The following is a 22,342-nucleotide window of genomic DNA, read 5'->3' as shown; positions in this document are numbered from 1 at the left end:
TTCAAATAAACAGACTAACGTAACAAATACGTTTATTTACGAATTAATATTATATATGTGTCGAATAACCTTTGCTTGCAAATGCATTATAAACCTGAAATACATGCACGTTTTTGTGAAATTGACGGCGCTTTTATTTTCATGGACATGCGATTGTCAGGAAGGCGTTAATCTTATCAAGGTTTATCTCTACTATCGTGTCTCGCGCATGCTATGAAAATGGGGATTTCTCACTGATCATAGCGTATTCGATTGCGTATATGTGCGTATGTATCGAGCAAATCGGAATACCTATAATTTAGTGATTGAAAAGGTGAAAAAGTGCTCAAATAGAGAGAATTAGAGAAAAATTATATGACCAACATATATACAATGTGATTTTTAAACATTTAAACCATTATAAAAGGAATAAAGTGTTATAACATGTATCGATAACTCGGAAAAGTTTTACGGATGACCTATATGTGTCGTATTGCACAGGTAAGAGAATTAATGCAATTATAATAGATGCTTGTCTATATTTGAATTCACAACGCTCTTATCTATATGATGTTACAAATATACATTTATCAATTTCAATGCAGCCGATGACATACATATATATAAACATAAAGCTTTCCAGATAATCGTACTTTAGTCGCATGATTCATTTTATACATAATAATAATTTACTTGTATGTTAAGATAAGTAAAGTATCTGAAGATTAATCGATAAATCTCAGGTTAGAAAAGGTTCAAGAATTTGTCTCGCGTACATTGAGATAAAGATTCTTTATTTGCAGAATGTGCGCAATTTTTAGCGACAATTTATTGCAAGTCGCAATATTCGGTTACTTAACGAATTAATTATCTGAAGAAAGAAAGAGAGATAATGGTCGTCGCGTGTGGATGTAGCAATAGGACACTCCTGAGCTCAGGCCGCACAGTGAGTCAATATTTGACCCGAGCGAATCTACAACCGTTGTCGAACATCGGCCGCTATGACGAGAGAATATTTACGAAAATGTGCGGCTTATTTAAACAAGAACCCCACGTGCACGTAAATTCTTGCGTATACAACGCGTTATTGCAACGCGAAGCGTAAGAAGCTCGGCAAAAGCAGTCACTTCAGATCTTCCGATCGCGATGGACGTGATTCAACATGAGATTTGAGAAGAGCAGTTAAGTTTTATTATTAAAAATCACGAAACTTTCTCTAACAAATTTTTCTATATCAATCTATATCGGTAACCATGTTCTTTCTCTGGTGAAAATTTTTGTTCGAATTTTTCAAAATTCCCATATAATTATATATATATTTTAGAAAATCAGATTTTTTATATGCTAATTAAAATTAAGAAAAAAATTATATCTTTTCTAAACTTTTTTATATATGTAAATTTTAATGTGAAATATTCTGAAAGTTCTACGATTTCTTTTTCATTTTTGAAGATTTTTTATCTTCATAAAAATATCTTAAACTTTTTCAAAATCTACAAGTTTTAAATATTTTTAAATCTTTATAAATTTAAGAGAAAAATTCTTTTAAATTTTATGAGATAAAAATTTTTTTCACTAGAGTCATTGTCGATAACAAATCAGTTTTGATTTGGAAAATTAAATTAGCATTTCTAATCTTTTTTTCAGAAATTTGAATATAATTATGTCAGTATATTAATGCTATACTTAAAAGCCGATATGCTTTTGTATATGTTCTTATACAATATGCTCTCACATTTTGTATTTCATTGAGCCACAATAAATTAAATTAAATTAAATACTGCATAAACATGTGTATACTTAAGTTTAATAATCGATTAGATAAAGCAAATGTAAACATTCCGACCCTTATTTGGATTTTCTTCAATACATAACTTAAATGACCGTTACATAATGATTGTCTACATTTACTTTGGCTAATTGATTATTAAATTTAAATATACGCACATTCATGCAGTTCTTAATTAGTATTATTGTCCATACATAATTTTTGTTCTTTTGAAAGCCTCTAAATCTTCTTTTATATTATTTTAAATATAAATGTCGCGCATTGTTTATAATTCTATAAAAGCACAGATGGAAAGAATTTCTATTTTGCCTCAAATCTCAAGAAAAAAAAAAAAAAATTCATTATTTTTCTTATCTTCTTTTTCTGCAAAATTCCTAAAATTATTACTCTTCTCAAGTCGCACACTTATTATGTACCATCTGCGTCACATCTTTGTAACGCATTAAAATGCCGATGTTTAACTGCTTCCCATGCAACAGGCAGGTGATGCTAATTAACCCTAATTAACACCTCCCAGTCTAGCTAGAATTAGCTAGATATAGGATGAGAAGAGTTTTATTACCTCCAATCGGCGTAATCAACGTGAGTGCGGTCTTCCACAATTTTTAGTCTGTTATTTTCGATCCTCACAGGTGCACACGTATACTCGGATTGTGTCGTGAGTGTTCCTACCGATTATACGTTGGGTTCCGCCACTTGTTTACTCAAGTTTGATTAATAGCCCGACGAAGTACACCTCCCAAGCTTCGTCATCCGCTTATCATAACAGCTCACGTCGAGAACTAGAGCAACAAATGTTTTCTCCTTAAGTAACGTGTTTTTCTACTTTTCATCTCCTTAAGTTGTTAGTAACTTGAATTTTGCAGCTTCTTTGGCAAATCGTGTTTCTCTCAATATTTCCTTGTAGAACAAAGCATATAAAAAAAGATAAAAATTTATTCTTGAGATAGTTCAATGTATAATATGTTACTAGTTTGCAAACTACGTCTTTTGGTCAGCATTGATTCAAGTTCCTCTCTTCCTTTCTCCTTTTAATTGATTTTGCTTTTTCTTCTAGATTTATATCTGCTGTAATATGGATAGTGTTGGATAAATCAGTCAATTGTCGCCAAATCAGTTTATGTAGACTCGAACTATCTTTAGTCTAGCAGTGAAAATACTTATTAAAGCAGAATACAGAAGGTATTGTACTCTAAATTTATATTTATTATGCATCGCATGTGAACATTGACAAGGGATAGTAGATCTTCTGTCTATCGATATTCTGTGTAAAAAATATTGTTAATAAACAATACTAATTTAAAAACAATCTTAATTTTACTCAGAATTATGGAACGGAGTTTAAAGAGATCCTAAAGTCAATTTAAAGATATTTTCTAATAAAAGAATGTAATTTGCTTTAGGATCCCTTTTACATGTGATATTACGCGTTTTTTTAAATGCCGATATTGTGAAATCTACATCGAAGATATCGCGTGAGAAACAGATCTGCCGAATGCGCGAAACTGGCTGTACGCACGATGGAGATAGATAAAATTGAGAGGTTCAATCCGCCAAAAATAGATCTGTCGAACATGGAAAAACAGCTTCACTAAAATATTTATGTCGTTCTCAAGCTGTTTCGTGCGTTTTATAATTCTACGCGAATCTTCGCGCCATCCGTTTCATGTCTAGGCGCACTGGCGAATCGTGACATTCCGGTTTCTTGAAAAGCAATTAAACAGAAAGATTAAATAAAGTTGAGCATAAAGGCAAGGATCAAGATTAACGTTTGTCAAATTGGGTTAAAATTAAAAATTTTCAAAATCTATCAAAGGTCATAATTATATAATTATATAAATAATTATATATTATATCATTATACATATAATAATATAATTATATAATTATCATATACGATTATTAATTACTAGATAACAAAAGCATCTTTTTTCATGACAGAAATACATATGCATTATTGTGCTCTATGTTTTAAAATAAAAATTCACTCTAACTCAAAATTAGGATAATATAAGAAAAACGACATTTTCAAGTCTAATAGACTTCATAAATGTGTAAATAAAAAACACGGATGGAGTTTCGACTCGTAAATTAATTTTCTTCAATCTTCCAGATGCACTCATCCCATACGTCGTACACGATGCTATAATGATTAAAATATGAATGGAGGAATTCATTTTGTATTCCATGCAAGAGAATAAAATGAAAACTGTTGGGTCATGTAGTTTCTAACAAACATTTTTTAACGACGCGAAAGTGGATGCGTACGAAGAATTCTCTTTTACTCGACAATTCGAACAGTTATGAATTCGAAGCAAGCAGAAACGTGGCTGGCGACATTGTACACCGGATCCATGGTACTCTCCATCACGTCTGTCATATCGCTAGTGACCACATGGCAGCATTGGTTAATGACTTTAGACGGCTGTATCCAAGTTGATTGCGGCTGCATATTATACGGCATCAATACATTTCGCACATTCCTCGGCGGCGACGAGAAGCTGTGCCATTTCGCCGCGTACGCTCTCGTACCAGTCATCGTAATCAGTTTGTGTCTCGGTGCTTATCACGGGTATAGATGTTGCATACACAAAAATCTAGACGAGCCACAGCGAATTAATCGCGGACACGTATACGATGACGACAGGTGTCTATTCCTATTTATCATATATAGCAAATTATTAATAAAAAGAACAGAATTTTTTAAAAACTTGAAATTTTCTTCAAGAAAAAAAAGAGATAAATGAATCTTTAAATATATTAGAATTCAATTTTCTTTGTAGAAAAAATCTTAATGGACACGTTGTGGTGACTACGAAGAAAAGAGTTGCTTTTAAATGGTGGATGCCTATCGGTTTCTTTGCAGCGTTCGTTTGTTGCTTGTCTCTTGCCCATGCAGTCGTAATAACTGACGGCTACTACAAAACTTGCGAACAATATAGACGAAATCTCATTCAAATCTTGAATTCAGGAGGCCATGAGATTCAAGTAAAACAAGCATCTTGCTTTTTCTTTCAATTGAAATAACTTCTGATCAATATATTCCAAAAGTAGAATGTAATTTAAAAAAATAAGAATTATTTTAATTTTTGTTATAGGCGATTCACAACAGGCTGCCGTGCGGTGCAATTTTCGATTTCATGGATTATCTTCAGCCAGACAAAAATCACTGGAGTCGCGGTGAGATGAACACTGCGATCGCGCTTCAACTTGCAATATGCACGAGCTGGTTCAATTTATTCGCCTGGCTGATCGCGTGCTCAATAAACTTCATTATGGCTAAGAAGAGACAACGTAATTTAGGAGAAAAATTCTGCTGTTGCTGCTGAGTAATATTTTTAGCAACAAACTTGACAACATTTGTGTAAAATATAATAAAGATTTCTCTTTAAAAAGTATGACAAGGCATGGACATGAATTGACACTTGTGTTAATAGTATACATTTTATTTATGTATTTTATACAGAGATAGTGTTTTCATTAACTATTTTTCTTGTATGCCTAATATCAAAAAATTAAAGACTCGTCCGACCTGCCGAGGAAAATAAATCGCGTCTTTCTCTCTCTTGTATTCTATACAATTGCATTCTCTTTATACATTTTTACACTGTTTTCATTATTATATTACATTGTGTACACGTTGGAACAATATTTTTTATCTCCAAACTGCACTGTTAAATTTAACATAAACACATAATTTCTTTCACATTAAATTTTTCTGAAACATGATAATTACATTGTTATTAATCATAATAAATGATAAGAAAAAATACTGAAACACCTGTTAGTGCAGGCAGTGATGAAATTCAAATATAACTAGTAAAGTATCCGCAAAACTTTCCAACACACACAATTAGGACATTGATTTTATCTCCCGCACATGTATATATGAGAAAACGAAGGGAAAAACCTCTATAAAAACCAACTGTATAATAAATAATATATGAAAATTCAAAGAAGGAATGTATCATATCTATACTACGTAGAGTTGTAAAAATTTACATAAACGAATTACACTCTTCTGGTTGTTAAATTAAAAATGCTCGGTATATTTTTTAGCACCTAGCTAGTTCTATTTTACATGGTGCATAGAATGATGGAGTATATTATTTTAAGGCTTGTGGAATAACGATTTTTTTCTTTTCCGTATGTTCAACAAATATACATTTAAATTATAACTTCTCGCCGAATTCGTCGAATTGGCTTACTGAAATTTAACGTTTAATTCCCTATTTGCATAAATCACTCTTGCTTTTGTTGATGGCGACGTTAAAATCATTTTTTAATTCTTTCTATACATTACATACATCTCACCATAATAGGAACTAAACAGAAAACAATTTCTCAGATACACTATCCCTTACATATACAAATACAATTGACTCTGTTTATCTTATAATACTATCAGCTTTTATGCTACACAACAGCAAAGACTTGCAAGCTTGAAAGCTACTCGATAAAGGAAGGCACCTAATCATATAAGCTAATATCTACAAGTTATGTTACATTTATATATATATATATATATATATATATATATATATATATGCGCGCGCGCGTGTGTGTGTGTGTGTGTGTGTGCATAAAAACATATAGATTACAAACATTTTTTTAATAATATTGTCACATCTTTTTACATTGAACTAGATTTTGTCCGTAGAGTTGATTAAAAAGGCGCAGTATATTAGCAGTATAAAATTTAGTGTTAAAATAATTTCCGAAGTTATATAAAACGTATTAAAATTCGGTTGCTGAAATCGAATAATTTTAACACATGCAGATTCTCTCTCTCTTTCTCTCTCAATGTGAGACAGAAATTAACATTGATAAGTATTCTTACTAGTACTGACATACTAAGTACTAGTATCGTGTCTACTTTTCGTACATTTTATTTAACAATCTCGATCCTGATGGACATGACAACCGCGTTATTCATTTCGAACAATTGTGTTTATAAACAGTAGAGTTGTCGGATTATAAGTGATCATTTATAAAGAAACATAGCCGTTTTACGTAATGTAAACGTTAATCGAGACTGTTAAACAATAAGTCAGTCTTACACGATAAGGCCAATTCTTTAGGCAAACCGGTTTTCGCTTCTTTATGACAAATATTACGAATCGCTTCAATGCTATTATCTGCGCCTTTGTAACACTAATTTCTGTAAATCATTCATTATATCATAATCTTAGTAAAGAATACTCTGCTATAATCTCTCTTCATTAAGAGACCATAAATATATAAGATAAAAATTTTCTCTCTCACCGACGCTAGACAGCGACGAATTACAGATATATATATATATATGTGTGTATATAGTACAGATCAACTTTCTTAGAAAAATTGCTTTGTATGAACTAGTAGATTGTACTAGTAGAAATCTACAAATTTTTAAAGTACAAACGTAGTGAAAAGACTTAGCTGCAAAAATAGATGCACGAGCTTTCTCTACTTATTTTTATCATTTTTGGTATCGAGCTGCCAAGTTCCACAACCTGGTTTCATGTTAAAACATAAGTTGGGACGTCTCTCTCTCTCTCTCTCTCTCTCTCTCTCTCTCTCTCTCTCTCTCTCGCTTTCTTCATTTAAAAAATCAACAATTTTCTTTAATTTAATGTCTTTTTTCGTCAATTTCTTATGGCTATCTGTCTTGGTTGTGTAAATTTTCTAAAAATGCAAAAAGTAATTAAAAAGTGATAGTATATGAATTAATACTTTCTGACATTAGTGTAAATCACGTTTTACAGACCCATCACTTGTTGTGAGTTAGGCATGTGTGCATATAAATATATTTGCTCATGCTATATGCCTTCTGATTTAAACATATGCAGCTACACTCGCTGCTATCACATTGTCGACGTTTGTGAAAAAAAAGTACACGAGCGTCAAAAATGACATTAATCATGATTTGCATAGCTTTGTTAATTTGAGGGCAATTTAAGCATTAAAAAAAGTTTTTAATAAATACTGTAGCGTTAAATATTTGGCTTAACCATAGAGAAAACTTTGAATCGAATAATTTTTTTGCAATATCTTTCATAAGACTTCTAATAAATAAATTACATTTTTCCAGATTATATTTTTTCACAAACGCACATTCCAAAAATAATATAAGACTGGCATAGCGCTTTATTCACTCAATATTTCACTCTGACGTATATATTTGCGCATCTGAAAAGCAAGTTGCTTTAAACGCAAACGTTATCTATGTATGTACAACCTGTATATCGACTGATTTATCAGTATTGGAGATTTTATCATGACATTTTTAGACCCAGATTAATATCTTGCTAACGTTGTTAGTAACATGTGTTATGCGTATGTGTGCATACACATAATAAAACTCTCAAACCAATTAATAATTTTGCGTGTATAGATGTTTACCGATATTTATCAGTATCTCTATAATATACACAATGAATTAATCAATTATATCATATCGATGCGCTTTATCTGTTCCAGCGTCGCTAATAAATGTCTTTGTATCAACTAGCTCCTAACGAAAACCATCTTATTTCAGGTGAACGGATTGCTCCGCCTCTTCAACGAACCGAATCGCTTCTCCGACGTCTCGCGGATCACCTCGAAGGGTGCTACCTTCGTCCGTCCCACTTGTCTCTCCTCGTTTTCGTCGCTGGGAAAGTCCTCGAAACTCATGTTGCTGAAACCTGTGGGCGCTGTTGTGTTCTTCTTACTCTTCGGCGTCTTCTTGTGACTCGTCGATTTGATCTTGTGGGGCGTCTTGTATGTTGGCGACACATCGCCGTGGTTCTCATTAATCAAGTGATATTTGGACTTATCCTTCTTGTTGTGTTTCGGCGTATCATCGTCCACGACGACTAGAGGCTCGGGAGATAAAGGTGACATCATGTCAGGCGTGATGTCCACCTTGGAAACACTGTTAACTGCGTGCACGGTGATCCTAGCGGTATGCGTGGTCGTTTGGATCGTGTAGGCGGACGACGGTTGCGACTGCGATGATGGTGTAGGTGTCAGATGAACAACACTATTTTTCGGAGATTGCACGATGTTATTGATTGGTAACGTCGTCGTTAGCACGACATTTTCCACGTAATTTGGCGACTGCGACTGCGACAGAGATTGCGACAGCGATAGAGACGTCGGACGTTGTTGCTGTTGCTGTTGCTCGTTGAGCTTCAACGAGGTAAACTCTTCGAACGGGATTGACCCAAAGAGATCTTTAGACGGTTCTACGCTGACCACTGGTTCAGAATTTACCGTCACCATGCCGTATTTCGACGTGGATGCGATTGTGCTCGAGTGACTAGTATAATAATTGTTTGGTGTAACCGCCGTGTTGTGAGATTGCAATGGAACGCAGTTGGTGTAATCGACGTATGAGGAAGGACCCACCGAAGGACTCAGAATCGACATGGGCTGTGTCGACGCGGAGTCAATGCTCGAAAAATTTGACTGAGCGTTGTTAAAGGGATTGGTGAATCCACTCGGGCTGAACGGGGAAGAACCAAAGAGGTCCTTCTCAATATTCTCCTCCTCTTCGGCGATACTGACATGAGGGCTGCTCTTGACCGGCGATGACGTTTGAATGAGATTCGGCTGATGGAACGACGCTGGTTCCTCATAGATAGTTTTGTTGTTTGCGATTACGACATTTTTGGGGTATTTACAGGGTAGAGTGACAGACTTGGTCGGCAGAGATGAGAGTTTACTCTCCACCAAATCCGTGAATACTTCCGCCGGTATGGGTGAACAGGAAATCGGCGTTACTAGATTCGAGTTGTGAGGCGAGTTTCTCGTACTACCGCCCAGATCGACGTTTTTGGGCTCGCTCTCGCGACTGTCGCTGCTCTTTCGCGAACTGCTGGATCTGGGGAAGGGAGCCAGAGCGAACACATCGTCCTCCACCTTCCAGATCCCGTTGTTGAGTGACTTGGACTTGTCGTTATCGTTGTCGGACGAGCTGTCGCCATTGTTGAACAGTAACGGCTTCGAGCCGTACTGATGTCGCACAAAGGGATCGCCATGTGACTGTTCCGGTTTGGATTCAGGATCCAGCTCATCATCCAGCAACAATGGCTTTTCACCGTACTGGTGGCCGACGATTGGGTCCGCATCGATCGTCGGCAGTTGTTGCTCTTGCTGCCGATAGTGGTGTTTTCTCGGCCTCTTCATTCTATAATCATCCTCATGCGTCGCAACGGACTCACATTCCGCGTGATACGCGGAACTACCACATGTGCGCACGCTCTCGGAGATGGTCTCGTCATGCTTGCCGCGCGCGTTGCCGTCCTCGTCGTCGTCATCATCGTCGTTCGCCTCACCATCATTGCCCTCCTCGTCATTCATCGCGCGCAGATCGCTGGCTGAACCGATCGAGTCATCCGACTCATAATCCGCGTTCGCCGCGTTGTCCGCGTTATCATGCTGGGCAGCTACTCTCCTCCTACGACTCAGCACATTTTTCACACGTCGCCTCTTTACCTTTCTCGCCCGTTCCTTTGCCTCCTTGGTGCCCTTGTCGCTGTCACTCGACACTTCGTCGGCGTTGAATGCCAATTTCTCATACTTGGAACGGTCCTCTGCCGGCGCGCGAACGAACGGCGGTGAAACCGGGCTAGATTCTGTAATCAGGGACGCCTCGTCGTCCACGCCACCACCATTGTGCTCGACCCCGGAATTCCACTGCGCCAGAGGTACCCTCGTCTTACCGTTTATCGACTTCCCTGAAAAACATAAAAATTATTATTCAAAAACATTCTTTTCATTTGAATAATGAAGTATCTTCTTTAGAACTAGGCTAGCACGACCTCTGTCATCACTAAATCGTAACGTACTTACCTAAACTTTTTTACTTTGCAAAATCTTATCAGAGAGATAAGACTCGACAATGGTCTATCTCAATAATAGACAGTATTAATCCCTTCAATTAACAAAACTCTTACACTATGCAGAGTATCCCAAATTTTATAATTAAGAGATAAAAACTGCAAATTCGTCGAAAATTTAAGTTCAATATAATCTGGGACACTGAGCATAATAAATTCCTTTAATATTAATATAATAAAATAGCTATTACATATGCATTTGCATAAGAAATTATATTTATAATATAGTCATTTTAATTTACTCGACTTTTTCTTACTAGTATTATATAGTTAATATTATATTATTATATTAGCCCAAAATAATTTCCGCTGTTATATTATCACAAATTTTTTCCTTAATACTTTGAGATCAATTATTTAAACCGTTTAAACTATAACTGATATGATTGACTTTATGATATAAAGCATGATATCTTTATTTACAGAAGAAGAAAAAATCAGAAGAAACAGGAAATGTCTGATTAGGTCTGTTGCAGACAGTGCACTTTGCTGAATATGGATTGTGCATTGATATTTACACTTTTACCGTAATTTACCGAGTTTTAGAAAAAAGGTAATATTAAATTTTTCGACATATGGAGAAAGTAATACAATGTATAATATTCTAGGATAAGCTATTGTGTTAGTACCGCCACCAATAGGTCTGGAACAGTCCTAATCAGATTCAGAGGATTGAGGATAAGTGTTAAAAAACGCAGTAATGCTCTGAAAGTGACAGGTTCACTTTAAGCCACCACAAGAGAATGCGGCATATTCCCAGTGTTGAAGATTGCATTGGATCGTTTCCCCGCACACAAAGGACAAAGTATTGCTGCGTTTTCTGCCAGTAGCATAGTTCAGAAAAAAAACAAATACTCCGTATGCTAATTTACATTTTATTGCTGCAACATTATTTGTCTTAATACAGCGAGAAAAGTATTGTCCGAGACATTTGTCAGCCTCCTATAGTGCTCTCAATTCGCAAAACAATTTCTCTCTTTTTTCATATAAATCTCACTAAGGATGTCATTGAAGAGAAGCATGCTTGTATTCGATGAAGTGATGAGTGAACAACGAGTTTTTTTCCTTTGCACGATATATTGTATCGTAATTCACCGTGATTATAATTAGGTTCTCCGAGGTAGAGTACATTTAGAGACACTATGGGAGGCAAACAAAGCAGGACAAAATTGATAAAGATTTCGTAGACAAACGATTTTTTAAATGAAAAAAGGGTTTGTGCTTCCCAAAACTCATTAGGTTGTTCCAGACATTGGACAGATAGAGAGTATAATAATTTCTTGTAAAATTTTTCTCTCTCATAGAGAAAAACAAGCACATTTATCAATTGTCAATTGTCTCCGCCTTGTCATACCCTGAAGGATTCGTGATACTTATACACACTCGAGGAAGAATTAACATTACACGGCGGTTCTGGTAATACTACTAGTGCTAGTGAAAAAGAGGTATTCTAACTTCGTTGGACTTTTTGCATAAAATTAATTCTCCCTGATATAATTCTTAAAAAAATATCTATCATTATTATTTTGCTATATAAAAACTTCATTAGGAGTTATATAACAATTATAACAAGTACATACAATATTAATTAATACCTATGGCACTTGTTACAGTACAAGATATGTTATTTGATATAGGCATTAACGCATTAAACAACAAATATGTACGACGAGTAGGCAAAGTACAAAGAATATACAACACAGATCGTCACTTTTTACATTTTTAAGCTAAGGTGATGTAATTTGGCGACATTCTCCAATTTTTTCTCTTAGAAATTACAGATATATAATGCTAAATTACATCATCTTATTCCGAAATTTTGTAGATAAAGACGAAAGAAATACAAGAGAAATATTAGTTGTACCAAGGAGAGACCCAAATCCATATCAAATACCGTGTAAAAAAACCAGTGTAACTGAGATACTATGAGAAGAGAGAAATAAACAGAGAAAAGGAAAGAACACAGTCGAGATGAAAGGAATGAGAGAATGAGGAAAAAAGAGCAAGAAATGAAAATAATCGCTAAGTATTTGCCAGCCACTGTAGTATTACCATCGCACGAAGCAAATACAATTTTACGATTTTTATATAATAATTCTTAATGTACATCTGTATGTATATATTCACGCATCAGAAAATCGTTATTCTGTGGGAAGGAAAGGATTCGTGTCGATACCTTCGCGCAAAAAAATAAATCTTCATATTCGACAATATATTCCGAAACAAACGGTCTTTCCAGTCCCACTATTCTCGTTAATACGCATTGCGTATTATAACTGTCTTGAAAATACTTGAAACCTATTCTTCCCACGTTCTTTCTTTATATGCTATATAATACAATCATTATAACACATAATACGTTTGCACGTATATGTATATGAGTAGGACAAAATAGTGTACCTAAACTTTGTATATCACATAATATATAACATAATTTTTTTATTTATATGTATATATATAAGTGTATATGTGTGTATTTATTTATATGTATATGCATATGTAATATATTTACTTGTAATTTGTTCCTCCCTTTTGTCGATACATAAACTATTTCGCGCACGGAAACACTAAAAATAAAAACTAATTCCGCTTTGTGCACTACATATCATAGGAACATCTATTATAAAGACAAAATTATTTTATCCTATATGTTCATCATATTTTCAACAATATTTAATAATTACACTTGTTGTAACATAATCAATATATAGCATATATCTTGTCTAATGTTCGATGTATTATCCTTATGCTGTAACTTACTATTTGAGGTAAGTAGAAGTTAATATGTAATTTACTGGTAATACTCTATCATCCTCTTTCACATGTAATTGAGCATAACTGAGCGGATTTGCATCACAATTACTTTTTCACAGCAAATTACATTAGCAAATGAACTAATCATCTATATCAAAATTGTCAACCGATTATAAATCATTTTGAAAAGAAAGTATAATAACATAAAAGAAAATAAAAATATTTCATGACTTTATAAATAATATTTTAACATACAAGATTAAATTTAAAATAATAAAATAATATGAGATAAATTATGTATGCATATGTGTATTGTTAAAAACTAGAATTTTTAACAATTAAAGGATAACCTTTCTATCGTAAATGATATTATGGATATCATTTCAATAGTTTGTGCATACATTACACTTCTATCAATTATCTATCCTATTATAAGATACCCTATTATGATCCTTAAAAAATTTATTCAAAATAACGAGTGTATATAATGAGTTTCTGAATTAACTAAGATATTTTTTGTTTCCATTTACATGAGTGACCTTAGTAATTTTATCACACGTCTTTGGTAAATTAGACGGTGGTAGAAACTCACGATTTTTTTATTTATCTAAATAAACATTGTTTATTAAAAAACATATTTTTTCGATTAAATTTAATAAAACAGTGCAACAATATGATCGATATTATCACACAATAACTCATTATGTATTATATCACAAATCAAGTTTTTCTCACATGTAATACTAATTAAAATTGAGAGAGAAAACATTTATTTTATACATTATTTCGAAACGTTATTCCTTTCATTGTATTACTTCAAATTCTATTAATGAAAATTAAGATTTATATATGGAAGTGCAGAAAAGCATAGCATGCTGATAATTGTAATTTATCTAGCATCTACATCTATTGTCCACGAATATTTTGTATAAATATACTGCTATTTATAGATAATTTTATTCAATGATTACAATTGTAAGCAATGTAAAAATAAAAAATAGAAAACCAAAAGATAAAAATTGAAAAAAAAAAAACAATTATATAGATACTTTATAACTGTAGAGATAATTTTAAATTTTAGATAAATTATTTTTAATTTTGTTATTGATCTCACATGTTATTGTAATTTAAAGGCATATCTTTTTTACAACTTATATGCTGAACATGTCTAAACATGTCATAATATTAAATTATTTTGTCAATTGCACATATAAAATTAAACTAAAAACAGATACGTTTACGTAATTAAAATAAAAATAATTAAGTCTAATTCTTTTATCAAACAAAATTGTGATGTCATGAAATTCATAATTGTAACATACGTAATATTTCTCTAATTTTTTTCATATTTTATATGTGTATAAAGTTAAAATATAAAATTTTTGGATAGTCTTAGTTGTACAACAAGGTTACTTCAAATATTTTGTTTCTTATAAAGTAATTCAACAGTTAAGTTCATTATAAAATATTCAAAAATTAAACTGCTCGAATTAGCAGTATCTATATTGTAAAGCTATTGTACGTATATAAAGCATATTCACTGACATATAAAGAAATGTTATATGTTAAGTAAACGAAGTTACACATATTTAAATGTAGCTTTATGAATTTAATATATATAAAAAGAAAAAAATCTCTTCAATATTTTTAATGAACAATCTTCTTCAGAACTTAGAGCAAATTTCACCAATTATAGTTAAACCAACCGATAGTCAAAGTTAGCAAAACGGCCAACAGATGTAATTATCTTTTAGAAGATGTAAATATCTTATCATCTTTACATTAAGTATATCTATTGAGCACCTTGCTAATTTTGATCATTGATTGGTCTAACCGTGGTTGGTAAAATTGATCATTGTTACTTTATAAACTAAATATCGAATTTTGTAAATACTTGGTATACTTGAAATACAACTGAGACTGAGTGAAAATAACGAAAGACAATGGTTGTAACTACAGCTTAAAATGTATAGCAATGATGGCAAAAATGAGAAACCAAGTATTAAGACAGTGAGGTAATGGTTTTCCAAACCAAGTATAGATTAATAGATTAATATAGAAACAAATGGAAGAAAGAGATGATGACGGATAGTGTAAGAAGGATTTTATGCATTACCTCCAGCAATAGCAGCAGTCTTTGACCCGATTTTACTCTTCTTCCCTGCTAAGAAAGAATTGAAACATTAATAGATACTTTAGCTTTATAATAAAATATATCTGTTTGTATTAAAGGTTTGAAACTAATATAGAATTTTAATAAAAACTTACTTGGCAGGCTAAAGGGTGCAGATTCAAAGGGATCTTCTGGTAATTCTGTATACGTCATAACAAGGCTTTCGCGACTTTTCACCCCACTGATACTGGTATTGCTTCCTCTTCTTATCTTGTCGAATTCAGCACCGAAGATATGATCTTCCGTTAACTGATTGAAAGGTTGTACATCCTCAAACGGATTCCATGCCGCTACATCCGCGCTCAACGATCTCCCTTCCGATCCCATTAGATTTGAAAGTTCGCCCTGATAAAAATGTAGGTTTTTTATATTAATCGTTTTTAAATAATACTTTCAAAAATAGTTACTTGAAGATGAGAAAGTATTTATTAATGATAGTGCAGTGCATAAACAAATAATATACAAATATAAACATATATTTAAAAAACGAGAAAATCAAATTTCATATATCACGTATAATTTATTATATTTTTCGCGATACTTTTAGCCAAAAAATGTTGTGTTGCAAATAATTTTTTGGTGTCTATAAAAATTATCTTTTCGTATAATGTTAGATAATTTAAAAATAAACTTTTAAATTAAATACAGAACAGATCTTTTTTTCAATAATATACACACAATTCAAATTTTGTAAACGGTTCAACAAAATAACTTACGTCATTCAACAAAAATAAACATAAAATTGTGCGCTTCGTGTACTTACAACACGTACATGCGAGGCACTAGTTGCTATACAAGGCCTTGTATCATTTGGAAGTTCTGGTGGCGTAGTCGTATCATCGGCACGCGGCTTGACCGAAGCCTCATATGGCGCTAAGAATTGAGTAGTTTCAGTTGCGAATGCTCTGTGAACAACAAAATGGCCACTGTAATATAAATAAAAGTGTCTTGTGACGTGAAAAATTCCAATCTCTCAAAACTCTCGTACATGTCGACGCTAATTAAAAGAAATTTGCTGAATATTTAAATTTCATAAGTATCAACTTTGCAAAAATTTTCACAAAAACTTGAAGAAATACGATGTAAACAGTAGAAATAGATTTATACATAGCAAAGTAAAAGCTTACTTATTAAAAGCACTTGTGTCACTGACGTTCCTTCTATGACGTGAGGACAATGTTGGACTGTCAGGTGGAGATGTGCTCGAACTTATATTTTGACTCAAACTCTCTGTTTTATTAACTGGTTTTGGCAAAGTTAGCGGCGTTACCGTCAGCGGAGTCGCTTTGTTAGGCCCCGTCGGAAGAGACAATTTTGACGGTAACGAAGTAACTGGCGGATATTTAGATGACGACGGGTAACTAGGATTGGACAGTTTTGGAAGAATTTTGCCAGGTTTAGGAGCAACGGGAGGTGGTATCTTGGCAGGTGGTGGCATTGTCTTCGTGTCATCTTTGAACGGATCCGGATATCCTGTAAAAACAGAAATATGAAAAAAAACTCAATTGTTTTTACATGTTTTTGCTTCTACTCTGTAAAACTTAGACGTTCTTTAGATTACCTGACGACGGAAATAGCGCTTCCAAATTCTTTTCATTTACGTTCGTCGCAGATTTCGTAGCATCATGCTGCCTCGAATCGAAATAAAATGCATTTTTATCTTGAACAGTGACGGGTGACTGTTGAGTCAGAGGGGAGTGACTGATCATTGGGCTTTGTGATTGACCGTACTGCGACGGTTGTCCTTGCGACTGACCGAAAGGAACACTTTGACTGGGAGTGCAAACGTGTGGTGATACCTGATAGAACAAAATAATTACATTGATTAAATGTTTGTCGAAAATATCTAATAAACTTCGTGTATATTTCAAATATCGTGTGTGCTTTCGATTTGTTAGCCTTACTTGAACGTAAGAATTTGCCGGCGTAGTTTGGGTCTGATTTCCTTGGCCTGATATTTGTCCCACGATTTGACCACTTAAACTGATTGGTCCTGTACTGACAGCCTGTCCTTTCGGTCTTTGTCGCGGTGTCACGGACGTGCCCTCAACCGTCGTTGCTATAGGCGTAGGTTTCGGTGTTTTAACAGACGCTGCTCTTTTAATATTCTCGGATTCCATGGGAGGGCATTGTAATGATTCTATTGTTGGAGTTGGAACTTTCTACAAAAATAAATTCGAGAAAAATTTATTACAAAATAATAAGAGATGTATTTGATATAAATTTACTTTATCAGTATAGTTATAAATATTATACGTTACATTATTTTATATTTATATAAATTATATAAAATATTTTATATTTATATAAATTTACATACATGTAAATTTTGTACAGGGCACTCTTTGCCTTGAATTTGAAAAGCGATTGCGGAAACTTGATAAATGTCAGGACGTATGTCAGGATCTGGTTCGAGCATATACCGAATTAAACAATGGAGAGCTTTACTATATCTGTAATATAACAATATTTTATAAACATATTTAATTACTTAACATTAGCAGTAACTTAACATTAGCAGTACTAACATTTTTTATTCACTAAAAATACGAAGCAAATAGATGTCTATAAAAATAATTAAAAAAAAATATTTTATCAAAAAAATAAAACAAATAATTGATAACAATTCAGAAAAAATTATAATTTACATAGAAAATGCACTTTTTCTAGAGAAACACAAAAATGGTCGCTTGGTTAACTTCCAGGATTAACTAATTATTGTTAACATATATATACATGGCTAATTCATATTATTTTTCTATTATTTTATTTGTTTGTTAAATGCTAAAAACATGGACAATTTGGATTAATTAATTGACTTTTTACATACCTTGAATTATCGGGTATAGTGAAATTTCCAGATTGTATAGCAAGCGTGCTTTCGCCAAATGGTAGTGTAAAAAAGCAGAGTTTATATAACAGACATCCTAAAGCCTAAAAAACAGAAATTCTATGTAAAGATTCGCAATGCGCAATAAAATTTTTTATATTTTATTCGCATTTATTTATTATCATATATATGCAGTAAACGTAAGTATATACATTACCCAAACATCTGCTTTCGTGGTAATAGGTTTTCCACAATACATGTCGACCATTTCAGGTGCTCTGTAGCTTAAAGTGGTATATTTTTTTATCTCCTCTTCGACCACCGCGGCACCGTGGACGCTAGGATTGAGAACTTTTCCCGTCGCCGACCCAAAATCACACAGAACGTAATGACCGTTGTCAGCAAGCAGTATATTTTCCACCTATCGCGAGACAATTAAATGTAGCTCGAGATATTTCTGACATGACATTACATAATGTCTATTAAGTAGTTCACCTTGAGATCTCTATGAATTATGGGAGTTTGACAGTGATGTAATCTCGATACAGCTTCACAAACGTCACAAAAAATTTGTAGTACTTCTGATTCATTGAAACCTGTTTGCAACCTAGATAAGAAATTAATGTATGTCAATGTATGCCATAAATTTTAATAGATAAATAATTGATAACATTTTGCAATTATATAGAAGTGTGGTGTGTGTGTGTGTGTGTGTGTGTGTGTGTGTGTGTGTGTGTGTGTGTGTGTGTGTGTGTGTTCTATAAAATTGTGTACATATTTTTTTTTAATGAGAGGGAGAGAGAGAAAGAGAGAGAGAGAGAGAGAGAGAGAGAGAGAGAATTACTAACTTTACCTGTTATTCATCATTTGTAGAACTTGGGATTTACAGTAAGGCATTAAAAGCAGAAGTTCATGTATTCCACCAGTTGTGTGAGTTATGCTACTATCTACATATCCTATGATGTTTTTATGACCACTCAGGTTGCTCTATAAGTAGAATAATTCATTCAGTCTATTCTTTAATGTAACAGAACCATTATATACTTTTGTAAAAAAAGAAATTTAATTAGCACTACTAATATTGCCACTAATATTTTGTTATCCACAGAAATACTCACAGCAATTTGTATTTCCCTCTTGCACACATTGAGATCATGTTCATTGTTGACATACATCCGTTTAAGTGCATATCGTCCACCTGAGCCTTTAACCAAAAATACAATCGCAAATCCCCCTGTAAAACAAATACTATATGAAACAAATACAAAAAAGAAAAAGACAGAGAGAAAGAAATGCAAATTGCTCATTATTTAATCGTAATTATACATATATTCAAATTTTACTAAAGAAAGCAAGTTGTAATAACAAGAACAAGAAACATTTGAGAGTTGCGAGTTACCATGGAACACATTGCACGTTGTAACTCGATACATATACAATTACAATCGTGGTAATAAAAGATATGATACACGTCAACATGCAGGCTTTATCTCAAAGTAAATTTACTGATTGGACAATCAATTTCTGTTTGCCAGCTTTCGGATACATCAACACGTAACGTAATAAAACTCTATCATCTGGCAATTCGTGACGGTTGCGACTATTTCGAAGGATTTCTCAAGCAACTCTCGCGGCGTTAGCTTTCCGGAGGAATAATCGATCGCTCATCCGGAAGCGGCAAAACTGACATTTCTTTTAACCGCGAATCTATCGACGACATGAAATGCGCATTTCACAATCGACGTATCGAGAGCCCCGAGAACTAATGAGTTAAATGACGCTTATCGGCGAAATAGCTCGGCGAAATTTCTCAAGCGAATTGCGCGGCGTTAATCATCCGGAAGACGATTAAACTGTTTATCCCGCGGCGACAGAGCGTCAACGTTCCTCGGGACTGTCGACAAGACTGCGAAACGCGCATTTCGCATCGAGATTCCTGGCCAGGCGCTAACGAGCTTAATGACATCCACACCAAACGCAATCCGCCCCGGATGCGGGGACGTGACGACGGGTGGTCTACCGCTCGTCGCTTATCGGTACTCACGAGGACAAGAGGAGAGAAAAAAGCGGGACAGCCAGAGGAGGCGGAGAGGGCGGGTTGCAAGGTTGCATGTGCTATGTAAAATAGAGCGGAGCAACAAGGAGAGGGGGAGGAGGAGGTCCACACTCATCGCACACGTCGCACGTCGAAGGAGGCTGAAACAGGAGCACGAGAGCGGGAACGAGGGAAGTGTGACGCCGTTAGGTAGTGGTGGTCGATTAGAGAGAGAGAGAAAGAAAGAGAGCGAGAGAGAGAGAGAGAGAAAGAGAAAATCAAACAGCGTACCTTCCGCCAAGACTTCCTCGACGGTGACCGTGTGACGGCCCACGACGAACACCTTCCCCAGGTAGCTGTTGGGCTCCTTCGACGTGTTGTCGATCTTGGAGAATAGCTTCTTCATGCTGGCGCGCTTGGTCCTCGTCGCCGACGTCGATTTGACATAGGGGCCCCCGCGCGCGCTGCCCGCTGCGCTCCGCTCGGCCGATCCCGCCGATCACCGCCCCCGGAACGGAACGGAACGGAACGGCACAGCACGATACGGTATGGTACGGTACGACGGCACGGCGATCTGGCGCGGCGCTCTCTCGCGCGGCGGCTGGACCTCTCCTCCTTCTCCGTCGCCGCCGCCAGGGAGAGCGAGAGAAAAAGAGAGAGAGAGAGAGAGAGACGTTTTTCAGTGCTCCCGCGACGGCGATTCTCTCCTCCTCCTCGCGCGTTAAATCGATCACGGCACCACACGGGCGCACCTCAACCGAGAGACACCGCCACGATGACGACGGCGGTAATCATGATAACAGTCGTCAGCGTATCACTCCGCCGCCGCTCCTCGGTCGACATGTTCATCGGACCGCGGGCCGACTGCGCAGCCGCGCCTCCGCAGCGGCGACGTCGGAAACATATGTGCGCTACTTCCGGCCGAATGTCAAAAGCCGTCCGTTGGTCGGCGCGAATCGCCGGCTATCGTGGCGCCGTCGTCGCGCGCGAAAATCTCGCGAGATTCTCCTCCCGCTGGCCGTCTCTCCCGTCTCGAGATCGACGAGAGAATCGGTGATTCTTCCTCCGTCCTGTCGTTTACGTTCCGGGTCCGCGCGTCGAAGAGCGAGCGCAAGAACCGGCACCGGACGGTGTTTCTCTCGCTCCAGTTACGTCACAGCGCGACCACGTGACCGACCCCCGTGCGTGCGCTCGCACGCTCGTGTTGTTTGTATGCGACGTAGGTAGTCTGCAAACGCAGAACTACGCTCGTCCTATCCTGGAAACGCCATACGTGGTTTTCTCACATCAACACCCACGCAATCAGGAATATTTTGCACTTTATGTCTACAGATTGCGAGACGTCGGAATTGATATACCGGTTTTAACGCGGAGGAAAATTCGATTAAATGTCTCGAGTCCTCAAAATTTAACGACAAAAGTCGCACGCTGACCTGGAAGTAACGCCTGCACGCAAAATTTATCCGTTAGTAACGTTCCGGGCTCGGGATGTCGTGCCTTCGATCCTTTCTACTCCGGAGCGAACCGTGAAATCGTAACGGACAAGTCGCCACGGATTGACGAACACGGCGGTGCGAGGCGCCGGCATTTCTCTCTCTCTCTGTCTCTCGTCCGATTCGCGGTTTTCCTTCCGTTCCGTTTATCTCTTCGCGATATCTCTCGTCTGTTTTTTATCGGCACGATCAATTATCGATGCTTAAACGCTTTTGCCGCGGTGAGACATACACAACGTGACACACGACGTATGTACGCGACTGAGGGGAGAAGTTAAGAACCGGACCGAACGCGGCGTCTGCTGTATCTGCGCTGCTTGCGTGCGCGCGACGCGCAACTCGTTGTTACTTGTTATTGCTTGTTACCCGTAACCCGCGCCGTTTCTCTTCTGTGGTGGAGAAACAGCGGATGATATTTGATC

General features: G+C 35.7%; 2 protein-coding genes and 1 long non-coding RNA gene across 11 annotated transcripts; 2 read left to right on the top strand and 1 right to left on the bottom strand.

Moving 5' to 3' along the window:
• The first annotated feature begins 200 nt into the window (after positions 1 to 200).
• On the top strand, positions 201 to 5,317 carry LOC105831671. 5 transcript variants are annotated; one of them, XM_012671962.3, is made up of 7 exons: positions 201 to 480; positions 783 to 1,160; positions 2,401 to 2,577; positions 2,826 to 2,950; positions 3,882 to 4,415; positions 4,552 to 4,756; positions 4,867 to 5,317. In XM_012671962.3, the coding sequence occupies exons 5-7, from the start codon at positions 4,072 to 4,074 to the stop codon at positions 5,095 to 5,097; spliced, it is 780 nt and encodes a 259-aa protein (XP_012527416.1). In that variant the 5' UTR covers positions 201 to 480; positions 783 to 1,160; positions 2,401 to 2,577; positions 2,826 to 2,950; positions 3,882 to 4,071; the 3' UTR covers positions 5,098 to 5,317. The 5 variants fall into 5 exon arrangements, with proteins under 5 accessions (XP_012527416.1, XP_012527417.1, XP_012527420.1 ...); XM_012671963.3 differs by having other exon boundaries at positions 2,401 to 2,612; XM_012671966.3 differs by lacking the exon at positions 783 to 1,160.
• On the bottom strand, positions 5,202 to 21,297 carry LOC105831673. Of its 5 annotated transcripts, XM_012671973.3 has the most exons (14): positions 20,719 to 21,297; positions 19,511 to 19,626; positions 19,246 to 19,379; positions 18,888 to 18,999; positions 18,610 to 18,813; positions 18,393 to 18,496; positions 17,883 to 18,015; positions 17,467 to 17,724; positions 17,124 to 17,361; positions 16,690 to 17,035; positions 16,326 to 16,467; positions 15,658 to 15,907; positions 15,506 to 15,553; positions 5,202 to 10,473 (listed from the first exon to the last, which is right to left on the bottom strand). In XM_012671973.3, exons 1-14 carry the CDS (start codon positions 20,831 to 20,833, stop codon positions 8,285 to 8,287), a joined length of 4,389 nt encoding a protein of 1,462 aa, XP_012527427.1. In that variant the 5' UTR covers positions 20,834 to 21,297; the 3' UTR covers positions 5,202 to 8,284. The 5 variants fall into 5 exon arrangements, with proteins under 5 accessions (XP_012527427.1, XP_012527423.1, XP_036147335.1 ...); XM_012671969.3 differs by having other exon boundaries at positions 17,124 to 17,724; positions 20,719 to 20,861; XM_036291442.1 differs by having other exon boundaries at positions 15,506 to 15,550; positions 17,124 to 17,724; positions 20,719 to 20,861.
• Positions 10,480 to 14,359, top strand: LOC114254251. The gene is made up of 2 exons (XR_003625618.2): positions 10,480 to 11,188; positions 11,244 to 14,359. It is a non-coding gene; the product is annotated as an uncharacterized LOC114254251 (long non-coding RNA).
• Positions 21,298 to 22,342: the final 1,045 nt, after the last annotated feature.

This window comes from Monomorium pharaonis, chromosome 8, assembly GCF_013373865.1.
Source record: "Monomorium pharaonis isolate MP-MQ-018 chromosome 8, ASM1337386v2, whole genome shotgun sequence".
NCBI classification, from domain to species: Eukaryota; Metazoa; Arthropoda; class Insecta; order Hymenoptera; family Formicidae; genus Monomorium; species Monomorium pharaonis.
The sequence above is the reverse complement of the archived record's forward strand: the minus strand, read 5'-3'. Positions and strand labels throughout refer to the sequence as shown.